Genomic DNA, 14,326 nt, shown 5'->3' with positions numbered 1-14,326 from the left:
AGATAATTTGACAGTCGGGAAAAGCTGCTATCAGACTCCTGGTTTTTAAACCAGGGCAGATGTGTCTTGCAAATCCAGCTATGCTTTCCCTGCTTCTTCACTGCACGTGATGTGTACTTGCACATTTGGTTAAGATGATTGTGACGACGCAATGCTTGTCAGAAAGGCGTGGGCCTGGGATTGCATAGCTGTGAACACTTGTTCCTGGAGCTTTGTTTCCAATCCTGATTATTGGTTTTCTCCATCGGGCGACAAGCCACAATTTTTTCTTTCATGGCAGCCAAATCATTTGACACAGGATGACAACAAAACCCTCTATTTTAATAACTGCTATCTATCTATACATCAAAGTTGGTTTGCTTATAAACAGGGTCCACTGGTATCGAGACTGAGTGAGGCTGTTTTAATGCAGATGTCTGTAAACCACAGGTTTCCAAACTTGTCAACTTTAAGACTGGTGGACTTCAACTCCCAGAATTCTCCAGCCAGCTATGCTGGCTGGAGAATTCTGGAAGTTGAAGTCCATCAGTCTTAAAGTTGACAAGTTTTGGGATCCCTGCTGTAAACGATTCCCAGCTAGGATGGGAGGCAAGTTATTAAAAAAAACAAACCAATTTTTGCCCAAAGGAGTCAGAGCCACTCAGCTGTTGATGGAATTTAGTGATGGTAATGGTCCAGAAAAGTGTCTGTCTCCCTTCACCCAAATGGGGAATAAATGCTAGCAGCATCCTCTCTGACCAGACCGAAAAGATTGCAATCCTGAACGGCTGTTTTTAACCCACATCCCAAGCTGAATTTCTAAATTCTGGAGGGCTTCGTGCCACTTGGGCCTTTTTTCTTGCATTTAAAAACAGCACAAAAACTTGTTCCGAGGAGAGCAATTACATCTGGTAAAGCCCGCTGACCCAACCTGCTTTTGCCTGCCGAGGATGGATGGGCCTTCCAAATCTTTGTCTCTGCCAGCTGTTGGAAGACTTCGCAACTGCTGTGGTTCGGCTTCCACCTAACATGGAGGGGCTTCCCATCCATCGCTTCTCCTCAAAGCATCTCAAAGGGACCAGATCGTGGGGAAAGGGTCCAGCCACCGGGGGGAGAAGAGAGAAGAGTCTGATTCAACAGATCAAGGCTTGTTTGGCCCCTCTTATGGCCCATTGTGGGCAGAGAAGGTTGCTGCCCAGTGGTGAAATTCAGAATTTTTTTTGCTACCGGTTTTGGGGGCGTGGCTTGGTGGGCATGGCAGGGGAAGGTTACTGCAAAATCCCCATTCCCTCCTGATCAGCTGGGACTCGGGAGGCAGAGAATAGGTGGGGGTAGAGCCAGCCAGAGTTTGGCCAAACTACTCAAAATTTCCACTACCAGTTCTCCAGGACCTGTCAGAACCTGCTGGATTTCACCCCTGTTCCTGCCACATCTGGTCCTGGCCTTCTCCAAGGCCTTAACGACGGGGTGTCAAAGGGACTCAGAATTCATACTGGGAAACCAACACCGTGACTTTGAAGATGTGCTTCCCTAGAAGGATCTTCTGGGCAAATTCGCTCATTTCCACCTCGGCCTCCAGGGTCGCTGGGCCCAGGACCGAGCGGGTCAGCACCAGTTCCCCTGTGTGCTGGTCCGAGCGCTGGATGGCGAGCCTCCCGTGGCTGTTGCCCCCTAGGAGGGTGAAGCGCAGGCTGTCCCCCAGAGAGCGGCTGGTGGACATCTTGAAAAGGACCCAGGGCACGGAGTGGTTGGATTGGAGGGGCAGGTAGTGGAAGGAGATGGCATGGGCAGCTTTCTGGCAGGCCTGGCTGCCCATGGGGCAAGGGCTCCGTTCACACTGCCTGCGGAGAGGAGGCGGAAAAGAAACAACCAATCAGGGCTACAAGAGTTTAAAGCCATCTTAGGTCCCCAAAGATACGTCTGAATTGGGAGAAAGCATCCTGGCATCTAATGGCTCTCGGGAGGGTGCTTGTCTCTGGACATAATGGCTGCTGGGTGGGCAAGGGGAGTCCAAAACACCCATTTATCAAAAGATTGGAGCTGCCACTCCATTTTACAGGTCAAAAAAACCCAAAATGGACAATCAAACCCAGCTAGCTTTAAAGACATAAGGTTGCCCACCATCTTAGTACTTTCTGATCCCTCCTGGCCAATTATCCTGATCGTGGAAACTCATATTTTCTGGCTGGGGGTAGAGAAGGAAAGAGAAAAGGAGAATAAAAAGGGGAATAAAAAGAGGGAATTTCTTTAATCTGTGTGGGCTGCTGGAGTTCTTTTGCTTGTGGAATCACTTTGTCTGCCTTACAATCCTTGCCAACTTCAGACCAATTTTTTGGATAGGCATCACCTGTTCCTGCAATGGACCCCCCCCCTTTTGATTCCAGACATTTCCCTGGTCAGAAACGTCTTCCAAATCCTCAGCCCTGATGAGCACAGAAAGGCTGGAAGTCAGTTCTGGAATTCCTTGGGCCTCTTAGGACAAGAACAGAACAGAATATCAGAGTAAGAAGGGACTTTCGAGGTCTTCTAGTCCATCCCCCCGCTCAAACAGGAAACCCTATACCCATGATAGCGAATCTATGGCATTCAGTTGCCAGCTGGTCTTTGCGGGTGCCAGAGTGCCAGAAAACAGCTTGATAATGGCCCAAGAAACAGCCAAAAAACCAGGCCATTTTCAGGCTGTTTCTCGGCTGGTTTTGGGTGTTTTTCTGGCCAAAAATGGCCTGGAAAATGGTATGGAAATGGCCTGAAAACAGCCCCAAAACTACCTGAAAACAGGCCAAGAACGGCCTGAAAATGGCCTGAAACACTGTCTGAAAACCGGCCCAAAACAGGCATGTACCCGCATTCCGGTTTGGGCACTTGATGCCGAAAGGATTCGCCATGACTGCCCTATACCATTTCAGACCAGTCTCTTCTTAAAAGCTTCCAGTGATGAAGCTCCCACAACTTCTGGTGGCAGGCTGTTCCACTGGTTAATTGTCCTCCCTGTTAGAAACGTCTCCTTAGTTCCAGGTTGCTTGTCTCCTTGATTAGTTTCCATCCATGGGTTCTTGTCCTACCTTCAGGTGCTTTGGAGAGTAGGGTGTCCCCCCTCTTCTTTGTGGCATCCCCTTCAATATTGGAACACTGCTGTCGTATGAAACAGGAAGAACGGTTGCAGGAAGAGGGCATGGCTAGTCTAGTGAAAAGAAGGACCAGGGTTGACATGAGAGCAGCGATCCAATATTTGAGGAGCTGCCCCAAAGTAGAGGATGGGGTCAACCTATTTTCCAAAGGACAATGAGGCAAGACAAGCAACAACAGATGGAAACTAATCGAGGACTAGAACTAAGGCAAAAATTCCTGACTGGTGCTTTGGAAAATAGGTTGACCCCCTCTTCTTTGTGGCAGCCCCTCAAATCCTGGAATACTGCTATCTTATCACTCCTGGTCAGTGGTGGTTTGCAGGAAGTACGCCCCCGTACGGGCGTACCAGAACCTGCCCGGAGCACCGGGTACTGTTCCGGTACGGTGCTCGTACCGGAACAGTACCCGGTGCTTCATCCCGCTAAGAGCCCAGCCCTCCATCCTCATTCCTGCAGCTTCTACTTACGAGGCTGACGTCTTGACGTAGGTTGTGTTGAACTGAGTCTTGGGGCATTCGGGTCTCACGCAACGGAAGCCCCCAAAGACGTTGACGCAGGTGTGTCCGTGGCTGCAGTGGTCTTGATTCGTCGCACATTCATCCACATCTTGCAAAGACAACAGAGAGAGTATGTCTCAACCCTGGTGGTCTGGAGCCCTGCAGCGTCCTGGCAAACTTTTACAGACCCTCACCCTGCTCTAGGGATTTGGCGGAGGGTCAGAGCTGGTCTGAGCTGCTGGCCCTGGGCCACTTCAATCCCAGCAAGGACCCACAGCAAACAGGCAGGGATACGGACGCCAGCTCTGTGTAACTCCCCACTGCAACTGAAAAAGAGTCTGCAGGCTTGCTCTGAAGAGATGAATATGGAGCAGGGTTATGGCATCCATGCACTGAGGGATGTCCAGCCTAAGTCCCCGTACCTCTGGAATGAATGGGGCCAACCACTTTCAGCCCCGTGTTTTTGCATTTCATACAGATAGTCCTTGACTTACAAAAATTCATTTAGTGACTGTTCAAAGTTACAACAGCACTGAAAAAAGTGACTTATGACCGTTTTTCACAGTTATGACCTTTGCAGCATCCCCATGGTCATGTGATCAAAATTCAGATGCTTGGCAACGGGTCCATATTTATGACCGTTGTGGTGTCCCAAGATCAATGTGATCCCCTTTTGCGACCTTTGGACAAGCAAAATGTTGGAATACATGTTAGAAAGCATTTTGTTTTGCAAAAGGCACAGAAATATTCAGCCAGTAGATGGCAGTGTTTAGTTTGCCTCTATGGTTGTAATCTATGGTTATACTCTATGATAGTTGAGACAGTTAAGCAGCCTATTGCGATTATACTGTACACTTTATTTGAATTGTATGGTTAGGTAACCATCCTCTGCTATCAATCTATGTGGCTATTTAATACAGGTAATCCTCCACTTACGACAGTTCATTTAGTGCAGTGTTTCTTAACCGTGGTGACTTTAAGTCCTGTGGACTTCAACTCCCGCTGGCTGGGGGATTCTGGGAGTTGAAGTCCACAGGAGTTAAAGTCACCAAGGTTGAGAAACACTGATTTGGTGACTGTTCAAAGTTACGATGCCACTGAAAAGTGACTTATGACCGTTTCCCACACTTATGACCATTGCAGCATCCCCATGGTCACATGATCAAAATTCGGAAGCTTGGCAACTGGTTCATACTTATGACCGTCCCCTTTTGCAACCATTTGAAAAGCAAAGTCAATTTGGGAAGCCAGATCACATAACAACCAGGTTACTAACTTAACAACGGGCAGTGATTCACCTAACAACTGTGGGGCAAAACTCACTGAACAAATGTCTCGCTTAACAACAGAAATGTTGGGCTCAATGGTGGTCATAAGTCAAGGACTACCTGTACTTTAACACACACAGGGCACTGCCTGAAGAGGAGGGTAAAACGAGTGCTCTACATTTCTACCATTTATTAAGGAGGATGGGAGGGACTCACCGCTGCATATGTTCTGCTCAGCCTGGAAGCGATAGCCGGACGGGCAGGTGCATTGATAAGACCCAGGCAGGTTCACGCATTCGTGAAGGCAGATCCGGGTGTGGTAGTTGGACTGGTACATCTGGCACTCGTCCACATCTGCGGTGGAGGAGGAGGAAGCTGCTGAGTGGGTTCCCGGGGCAAGAAAGGAACTCCCCAATCCCTGCTTAACTCAGTGCTCCAGAGAGGGTAAATTCACACAAGCAGGGTTTCCCACTTGGGGTACAACGCTCAGCAAAGCTTTGCCCGAAAAAATGGGCACCGCAGAGCCAAATCACGGGAGAGGCTCTGATTTAGGGCCCTGGAGTGGCGAAGGATCGGCACATTTGCAAAATGTGCTAAGATGGAACCAGAACACAATGAAATGGTTCCCATTACATTCTAAGGCAGGATTTCTCCATCTGGGCAACTTCAAGACGTGTGGACTTCAACTCCCAGAATTCCCTACCCAGCATTGGCTGGGGAATTCTGGGAGTTGAAGTCCACACGTCTTGAAGTTACCAAGACGGAGAAACAGTGCGCTAAGGCACAACAAAACTAACCTATGATAGCTTAATTGTGGTCTGGTTCACTTGAGACTCTATATGACATGATGATAAGCAATGATTGACCGTAGAAACTCCCTGAGACTGTCCTGCCCACACTCAGCAGCCAAATGACTGGATCAAAGATCCCATCTCCTTTCTCTTAATATCCATTTTCCTCCACTCAAAATCAGGTAAATGTCGGACCAAGAACATTCCAGAAAGCAGAGTGCCCCATTTCCTCCCTGGCTAAAATGGACTAAAACAGCAGGGATTTTTTGGGATGGGGTGGGGTATTTTCAGAAGACTTAAGGGTAGAAATGTGAGTGAGAATAGAATAGAAGAGCAGAATAGAATATGGAAGGAAGGGACCTTGGAGGTCTTCTAGTCCAGCCCCCCGTTCAAGCAGGGGACCCTATACCATTTAAGTGACTGTCTAGTCTCTTTTTAAAAACCTCCAGTGATGGAACGTCCATGATTTCTGGAGGCCAGCTGTTCCACTGGTTAATTGTCCTCCCTGTTAGGAAGTTTCTCCTTAATTCCAGGTTGCTTCTCTCCTTGGTTAGTTTCCATCCATTATTTCTTGTCCTTCCCTCGGGTGCTTTGGAGAATAATTTGACCCCTTCTTCTTTGTGGCAGCCCCTCAAATACTGGAAGACTGCTATCATGTCCCCCTTAGACCTTCTTTTCTCTATAGTAGCCAAACCCAAATCCTGCAGCCGTTCTTCGTGTGTTTTAGTCTCCAGGCCTTCGATCCTCCTAGTTGCTCTTCTCTGCACTTTTCCCACAGTCTCTTGGAAAGTTTTACAAAGTTTTTTTGCAATGTGGTGACCAAAACTGGATACAGTACTTCAGGTGTGGCCTTACTAAGGTTTTATAAAGCAGCACTAATACTTTGCTGATTTTGATTCTATGCCTCTGTTGGGTTGAAGCTTCCGGGAGGCCTCCTACTCCATCACTCTCCTGCTCAATTCTTGGGAAATGTTCATGGAGGGGGGGAGATGGTCCCAGAAAAGCAGCTCTCTGTTCCTTTGGTCCAGAGTTTTCTCCTGGGACCCTCCTGATGGGTGGGGAGCACATGCAGTCTGCAGCCATGTTCCCTTTCGATGCTGTGCCACTTTGATAGCATGGACAATTTCCTGGTTGCTATAATATTCTCGCTTCTCTTTGTCCCCAAAGGTACCTTTTTTTTTTCAAGAGGCAAACTGGACTTTCTGGTTTTTTTCTTTGAAGACGTTTCGCTTCTCCTCCAAGAAGCTTCTTCAGCTCTGACTGGATGGTAGGGAAGAGCGGAAGAAGCTTCTTGGATGGGAAGCAAAACGTCTTCAAAGAAAAAACCAGAAAGTCCAGTTGTCTCTTGAAAAAAAAAAAGGCACCTTTGGGAACCACCGTGAGCGGGAGGACGGAGAATCCCCGTAGATATCTAGCTCCTGACTAGGTGTCTCAGTGGCTGAGACACTGAGCTTGTCCATCATGAAAGGTTGGCAGTTTGGCGGTTCAAATCCCTAGTACAGGTCTCCTGCATGATCAGGGGGTTGGACTAGATGACCTCCAAGGTACCTTCCAACTCTGTCACTGTTCTTTTTTATTTTCTTGTAAAGCAAGATTGGAAGAATCAGTGATGCAAGAAATGGTAGAATTCTGGGAGCAGCGATTGCCCCTTTGGTTGAGGGGTCCCAGTTAGGGTATAAGGTTACTAGCATGCCCCCACCCCATAACCTTACCTTGACACATGCCTCCCCTGGTCAAGAGGAAGCCCGCATCGCAGCTGCATTGGCGCGAGCCTCCTGGATTCTCAACACAGCGCGGTTGACGGCTGAAGGTTGCGTTGCTCACAGCTGCCCTGTCTGTGGCCAAGAGGTCGCCGTTAGGGTGGACTTTACAGTGGGACAAAGAAGCAGAGCAGAGGGTGGGGAAGAGATGGGACCTTCGGAGTCTCCTTGTTGCACAGGCTTATTACAGCCTCCGCTGGAGGTAACCCTCTACTTATGACCAATTCTTTAGTGGCTATAGGTAGTTATACAATACAATACAATAGCAGAGTTGGAAGGGACCTTGGAGGTCTTCTAGTCCAACCCCCTGCCTAGGCAGGAAACCCTATACCGTTTCAGGCAAATGGCTATTCAACATCTTCTTAAAGACTTCCAGTGTTGGGGCATTCACAACTTCTGGAGGCAAACTGTTCCACTGATTAATTGTTCTGTCAGGAAGTTTCTCCTCAGTTCTAAGTTGCTTCTCTCCTTGATTAGTTTCCACCCATTGCTTCTTGTTCTACCCTCAGGTGCTTTGGAGAACAGTTTGACTCCCTCTTCTTTGTGGCAACCCCTGAGATATTGGAACACTGCTATCATGTCTCCCCTAGTCCTTCTTTCTCTTAAGCTAAACATACCCAGTTCCTGCAACCGTTCTTCATATATTTTAGTCTCCAGTCCCCTAATCTTCTTTGTTGCTCTTCTCTGCACTCTTTCTAGAGTCTCCACATCTTTTTTACATCGTGGCGACCAGAACTGAATGCAGTATTCCAAGTGTGGCCTTACCAAGGCATTATAGGTAGTTACCTACTATAGATAGTTATCACTTACAATAGTTCCTTTCGTGACGTTCAAAATTATAACGGCACTGAAAACAGTGACTTCTGACCATCGTTCACACTTATGACGATAGTCACAGTACGACCATAGTCACCAGATCAAAATTTGGATGCAACATTCGTACTTATGACAGTTGCAGACTCCCGGGGTCATATGATCTCCTTCTATGAACCTCCTGATAAGGAAAGTCAACGGGCAAGCCAGATTCATTTAACAACCGTGTTACTAACTTAACAACTGCAGTGATTCACTTACGAACGGTGGCATGAAAAGTTGTAACATGGGACCAAACTCACTTAGCAAATGTTTCACTTAGTGACAAAACGTTTGGGCTCAGTTGCGGTCATAAGTCGAGGAGAGTTGTTTCATTCCTCTCTGGCTGGCCTGAGGTCTCCCATCTCAGCCACCACCAGCTGAGAGACCCCCCCTCCCACCTTTCAATCTGATCCAAGGGCAATTAAACTCTGCCCCTCTCAAAGCAGGTGTGATGCAGGGGGTCAGAATGTCGCTCCGGGGTTGGGAACCCCCCCCCCTCAATCCAAGCCCCTGCGCAGAGGGTGTCCCCACAGCTGCCTTGCCCTCCCTGCCCTCCCTTAAAGGGAGTAACAGATTAACATAGTTGGAAGGGACTTTGTAGGTCATCTAGTCCAACCCCCCCCCCCCCAAGCAGCAGACCCTGCACCATTTCTGACAGAGGGCAGTCCAGGAAGAAAAGACCAAAGTGCCAGTCCTGCTTCTTGGATCCTCAGGATTTTGCTAGCGCAGCCCCAGGGGTCTCTGTCACTTACGGGCATGAAGGGGGGCCTGGCAGGTGCTCCCCGACCAGCCGCTGGGGCACAAGCAGCTGTAGCGGTGGACAACATCCACGCAGGTCCCTCCGTTGGCACAGGGGCGACTGGCACAATCGCTGTTGCCTGGTTGGGAACAAAAAAACAAGGAGATGCTTCCTTTGGACAAAGGTTGAGACGCAGCCCCCCTCTCCTTCCCTGGCAGGACCCAGATTTTGACCGAATTCTAGTCCCTCTGCAGATGCAGGAAAAAAGGGGCGAATGTTGTTTCCCTGAAAATAAGGGTCTTATTTTCTTTTGACCCCTGAAATAAGCGCTTGGTCTTATTTTCGGGGAGGTCTTATTATTTTTGAGGTGCAGGAGACGGCGAGCGTGGTCACCTCCTGGCTGCTGCTGTGTTGCAATATTTTGGGGGAGGGTTTATTTTAGCGCATGTGCTCAAAAGCCCCATTGAGCTTATTATCCAGGGAGGTCTTATTTTTGGGGAAACAAGGTAGAAGACAAACAGGTAAGCAAAATAATCTGCGTGAACAGTAAAGCAGATTTTGAAGCAACTCAGCTCCCCAAAAGCAGGCTTTATACAGGTAGTCCTCAACTTACAATGCTTTGTTTAGCGACCGTTTGAAGATACAACGGCACTAGAAAAAAGTCACCCTTTTTCACGCTTATGACTATTGGAGCACTCCCATGGTCATGTGATTTACCTTCAAATGCTTGACAACTGGTTCATACTTATGACCGTCGCTGTGTCCCATAGTGATGTGATTGCCTTTTGCAACCTTCTGATAAGTCAAGTCAATGGGGAAGCCAGATTCACTTAATGACTGGGTTACTCATTTAACATCTGCAGCGATTCACTTAACAAGGGTGTCAGGCCTGTAGTTATGTTCTTTTTAGGATCTTTGGCCTGCCACACTTTCTTATATTTTCCTATGCTGTTTCATTAGTGTAGTAGTTGGGAGGGGGGAATAGAAAGGAGTAGGATTGTGGAATGTGTTGTTGTGATTCTTCCTAGAAGCTCAAGGTCATCTTTTGTCTCTGCACCTCGACACCTGACCGGAAGCAGAGGGGTGTAGATACCAGCGTGGAAGAAGAAGATTGGAACATGTGATGGATTTGTGGGTGTTGGGATAGATCATGAACTTTCAACTGGGTGGAATTCCAGGAAGAACATTAGAGCTGGAATTCCACAGAAGTGCTAACTTGCCTGTATGATAAAAAGGGAACTTTAAGAATGATTCTGCCTTGGTCTCTGATGATTTCATACATGGTATTTAGAACGCCTGACAAAGGGTGGCATGAAAAGTCGTAAAATGGGAGAAAACTCCCTTAACTGATTTCTCACTTAGCAACATAAATCCAGGGCTCAATCGTGGTCGTTAAGTCGAGGGCGACCTGTATATGCAACCTGGAGGCGAGAGTGCTTAAAAGCCAAGATCACGAGTGGGAGACTTCTCCTTCCACCTACTTCTGCAAGCGGCCTGCCGTCCACTCCAGGTTCTGTTGTCCAAGCAGAGCCGAGTCTCGGAGCCGGTCAGCGCAAAGCCAGGATTGCAGATAAAATGGACCTCATTCCCCACGGCCGTTCCCCTGCCCAGCCTCCTGCCGTTGGTGGGTGCGGAAGGGAGGGTACAGCTCTCTATGGGGAGCAAGTCGGAAGAAGAAACAAAGTGAAGACTTTTCTTAGTTCCTCGGACAACTCCTGGCTTAATCCGAAGCAGCTTTCCTGGTCATACAGTTGAATACAGACCTGAGAAATCCCAAATGCAAAGGACCCTAACCAAAGTAAATCCAAAGGGCCCTAACCCTAACCCATTGCTAATTTCTCGTGGCACCACGGTTCATAAAAACTTAGAAGAAAAGAGTTGAGGGTGGGAATCAAAAACTTCCTGAGCAAACTTAAAAGGCTATTTTTCCAGTGGGGAAAATGGCAGCAGGCTCAAACAAAGTCTTCCGGTGAAATCTGTTGTGGTTAAAATAAATAAATAAAACCAAATAAAACAGTATCTGAAATGCTCTTGGGGTTTATTTTAACCACGATGCATTAAATGTACAGTATGAATCAGAACAGAACTGGAAGGGACCTTGGAGGTCTTCTAGTCCAACCCCCTGCTCAAGCAGGACACGGTCTCTTCCTATCCAACAACATGAAATTTAATGTAGAGAAAAGCACGGATTTACCATTTAAGGCAGGAAAAACCAAAGGTACAAGTACAGATTAGGCGAAACCTGACTCAAAAACAGTTACTGGGAGAGGGACCTTGGAGTCCTAATGGATAATTACTTGAATAAAAGCCAGCAATGTGCAGCAGCAGCCAAAAAAAACTAATACAATCATTGGTTGCATAAACAGAGGCATAGAATCAAAAGCCTTAAGTAAGGCCACACCTGGAATTCTGCATCCAGTTTTGGTCACCACATTACAAAAAGGATATTGAAACTTTGGAAAAAATGCAAAGAACAGCAACTAAGATGATTAAGGTCTGCAGACAATAACATATAAAGAACGGTTGCAGGACATGGGTATGGCCAGTCTAAAGAAAAGAAGAATTAGGGGTGGGTGGGTGGGCATGATAGCAGTCTTCCAGTATTTGAGGGGCTGCCACAAAGAAGAGGGAGTCAAGCTATTCTCCAAAGCGCCAGAGGGCAAGACAAGAGACAATGGATGGAAACCAATCAAGGAGGGAAGCAACCCAGAATTAAGGAGAAGCTTCCTAACAGGGAGGACAACTGACAGATTCACAGAGTTGGAAGGGACCTTGTAGGCATCTAGTCCGACAAGGAACCAGTGGAACAGAAGTTGCCTTCAGATGTTGTGGGTGCTCCATTACTTCAGGCTTTTAAGAAAAGACTGGACAACCAACCTATCTGAAATGTATAGAGCGCCCTCCTTGAGCAGAGGGTTGGACTAGAAGACCTCCAAGATCCCTTCAGTTCTATTCGGATAGATTGACTCTTAAAAGCCTCCAGGGGTGAAGCTCCCACAACTTCTGAAGGCAAACCATTCCACTGGTTGGTTGTTCTAGCGGTTAGGAAATTTTAGGCTGTCATCTTCATCCCTTGTAATTAACAGGATGATTGGAATAACTTTGCCACCTTCAGAACTGGCTCACATCTTCCTTCTTCCTCTTTTCCGTTGGCAACGTGTCTTTTAGACTATGACCTATAGTTAATTCCTAGGAATAACATGGGTTAAATAACCAGCAAAGACCTTTCTCTTATACCAGGGGTGTCCAAACTTGGGAACTTTAAGACTTGTGGACTTCAACTCCCAGAATTCCCCAGCCAGGCTGGCTGGGGAATTCTGGGAGTTGAAGTCCACAAGTCTTAAAGTTCCCAAGTTTGGACACCCCTGTATTATACTATCAGATTTGGAAGAAGCCTGATTGCAGAATGATCCACCATGGACTTCTACAGGGCAGATCTGGATTCAAATCCAGCCTTAAAACAACCCACCTAGCAAGGTGGGATAGATGTCAGTATGGCTAAAAAACCCCACACATTTAAAAATTTATGCACTTTTATTCCAATGAAATCAACTCCACACTCTTTCCCCCTGGATTCTGCAGCCTTTGGAGCCCGTGGAGATGATGGGGGATCGAAAGAAGCAAGATGGCGTCTGTAACCTACGCAACAGACGCCATCTTGACTTTTTGGCCCAGCTCTTGGTTTGCTGTCCTCTTACCGTTCCGCTTGGCCGGCGGCTTCTGGGCACCGGCTGGCAGGAGCGCCAGCTGCTTCTTCAGGCTTCGCAGGCTGCGCATCTGGGACGCCTCGTGAGCCGAGAGCAGCTTCTGCATCTGTTGGATGGCGGCTGCGACGTGTTGCTTGCTCAGGCAGTTCTGGGCAGAGAAAGGAGAGGGGAGACGGTTAGGAAGTAGCCCCCCACAACTGGGTCTCCCCCCCCCCAGAAATCAGATCAGCCTAAAGGGATTTTCTTCTGGCTGGCATCTCCCCAGGCTCAGCACCCAATTGGCCAGGATTATAGGTACTCCTTGACTGACAACAGTTCATTTAGTGACTGTTCGAAGTGACAGCTCCACTGAAAAAAGTGACACGATCATTTTTCACACTTATGACCATCGCAGCATTCCCATGGTCAAAATTCATCCACTTGGCAATTGACTCATATTTATGACAGTCACACGATCCACTTCTATGACCATCTGACAAGCAAAGTCAATGGGGAAGCCAGATTCACTTAACAACCGTGTTACTAACTGAACAACTGCAGGGGTTCACTTGACAACTAATCCAAGAAAGGAGGTAAAATGAGGCAAAATTCAATTAACAAATGTTTCACTTAGCAACAAATCTTGGACTTAATTGTCGTCTTGGGTTGAGAGCTACCTGTGTTTTTCACAAAGAACTCAAGGTGGCAAACATCTCCAACACACCTCCCTCCTCCTATTTTTTCCACAACAGCAACAACAACAACAACTATCCTGTGGGGTGAGTTTGGGTTGTGGGTGACTGGCCCCAAGTCCTCCAGCTAGTTTTCATGGCCTAAGGCAGGACTTGAACTCTTGATTCTGCAGTCGCCATCTTGACTTTTCTGACCTCCCTCCTCTCCTGGGGACAATGCTGCTGCAAGGAATTATGGGAACTGTATTTCCCAACTTACTGGGAGAGGCCGTTTTGGACATATACATTTTACATCATGACACCAGACGGTCGTAAGTTGCCAAATAAAACTTTTGGAGAGCGAAGTCAAAATATTGAGAATGCATGAATAATGAATATCCCTGGCTTATGGCTCCTGGCCACCCCCACCAGGAACAACTGGGCTGTGTCTCCTCCCCTCTCCAGCCCCATGCTCCTGGGATCTGCTGGGGATCATCTTGTCTCAACACTTTCTACGTCCTCTTACCTGGGTACTGCTAAGGGGCAGAGGCAGGATGCCAAGAACCATCATGATGGCGGCTAACCTGGGTAACATTTTCTGCTCTCCCAGAGATGGGAGAAGGGAAATGGCTTCCTGCAGCATCCTCAACACTCCTTAAGTAAGAAGGAGAAGAGAGAAGGAAAGTTAAACAAAGCTGGACATTCAGTTCTGGTCGTTGGCGAAGAAGTCAACATTCTATTCCCAGTTTTGAATGAATGAGCTGGAAGGGACCTTGGAGGACTTCTAGTCCAGCCCCCCTGCTCAAGAAGGACAACCTATAGCATTTCAGATAAGTGCCTGTCTAGAGTCGACCTTTTTTAAAAACCTCCAGCCATGGAGCGCCTATGATTTCTGGAGGCCAGCTGTTCCACTGGTTAATTGTCCTCATTGTTAGAAAAGTCTCCTTAGTTC

The 14,326-nt window shown here is 47.6% G+C and overlaps 1 protein-coding gene across 1 annotated transcript; it reads right to left on the bottom strand.

Moving 5' to 3' along the window:
• Positions 1–353: 353 nt before the first annotated feature.
• On the bottom strand, positions 354–13,945 carry LOC309397238 (fibulin-7-like; the record flags this gene model as incomplete). Its single annotated transcript, XM_081963095.1, has 8 exons — positions 354–1,820; positions 3,575–3,713; positions 5,089–5,226; positions 7,376–7,498; positions 9,031–9,156; positions 10,499–10,669; positions 12,716–12,872; positions 13,901–13,945. The coding sequence occupies 8 exons, from the start codon at positions 13,943–13,945 to the stop codon at positions 1,460–1,462; spliced, it is 1,260 nt and encodes a 419-aa protein (XP_081819221.1). The 3' UTR covers positions 354–1,459.
• Positions 13,946–14,326: the final 381 nt, after the last annotated feature.

The sequence above is a fragment of the Natrix helvetica genome, assembly GCF_964273705.1.
Source record: "Natrix helvetica genome assembly, chromosome: 10".
NCBI lineage: Eukaryota > Metazoa > Chordata > Lepidosauria > Squamata > Natricidae > Natrix > Natrix helvetica.
The sequence above is the reverse complement of the archived record's forward strand: the minus strand, read 5'-3'. Positions and strand labels throughout refer to the sequence as shown.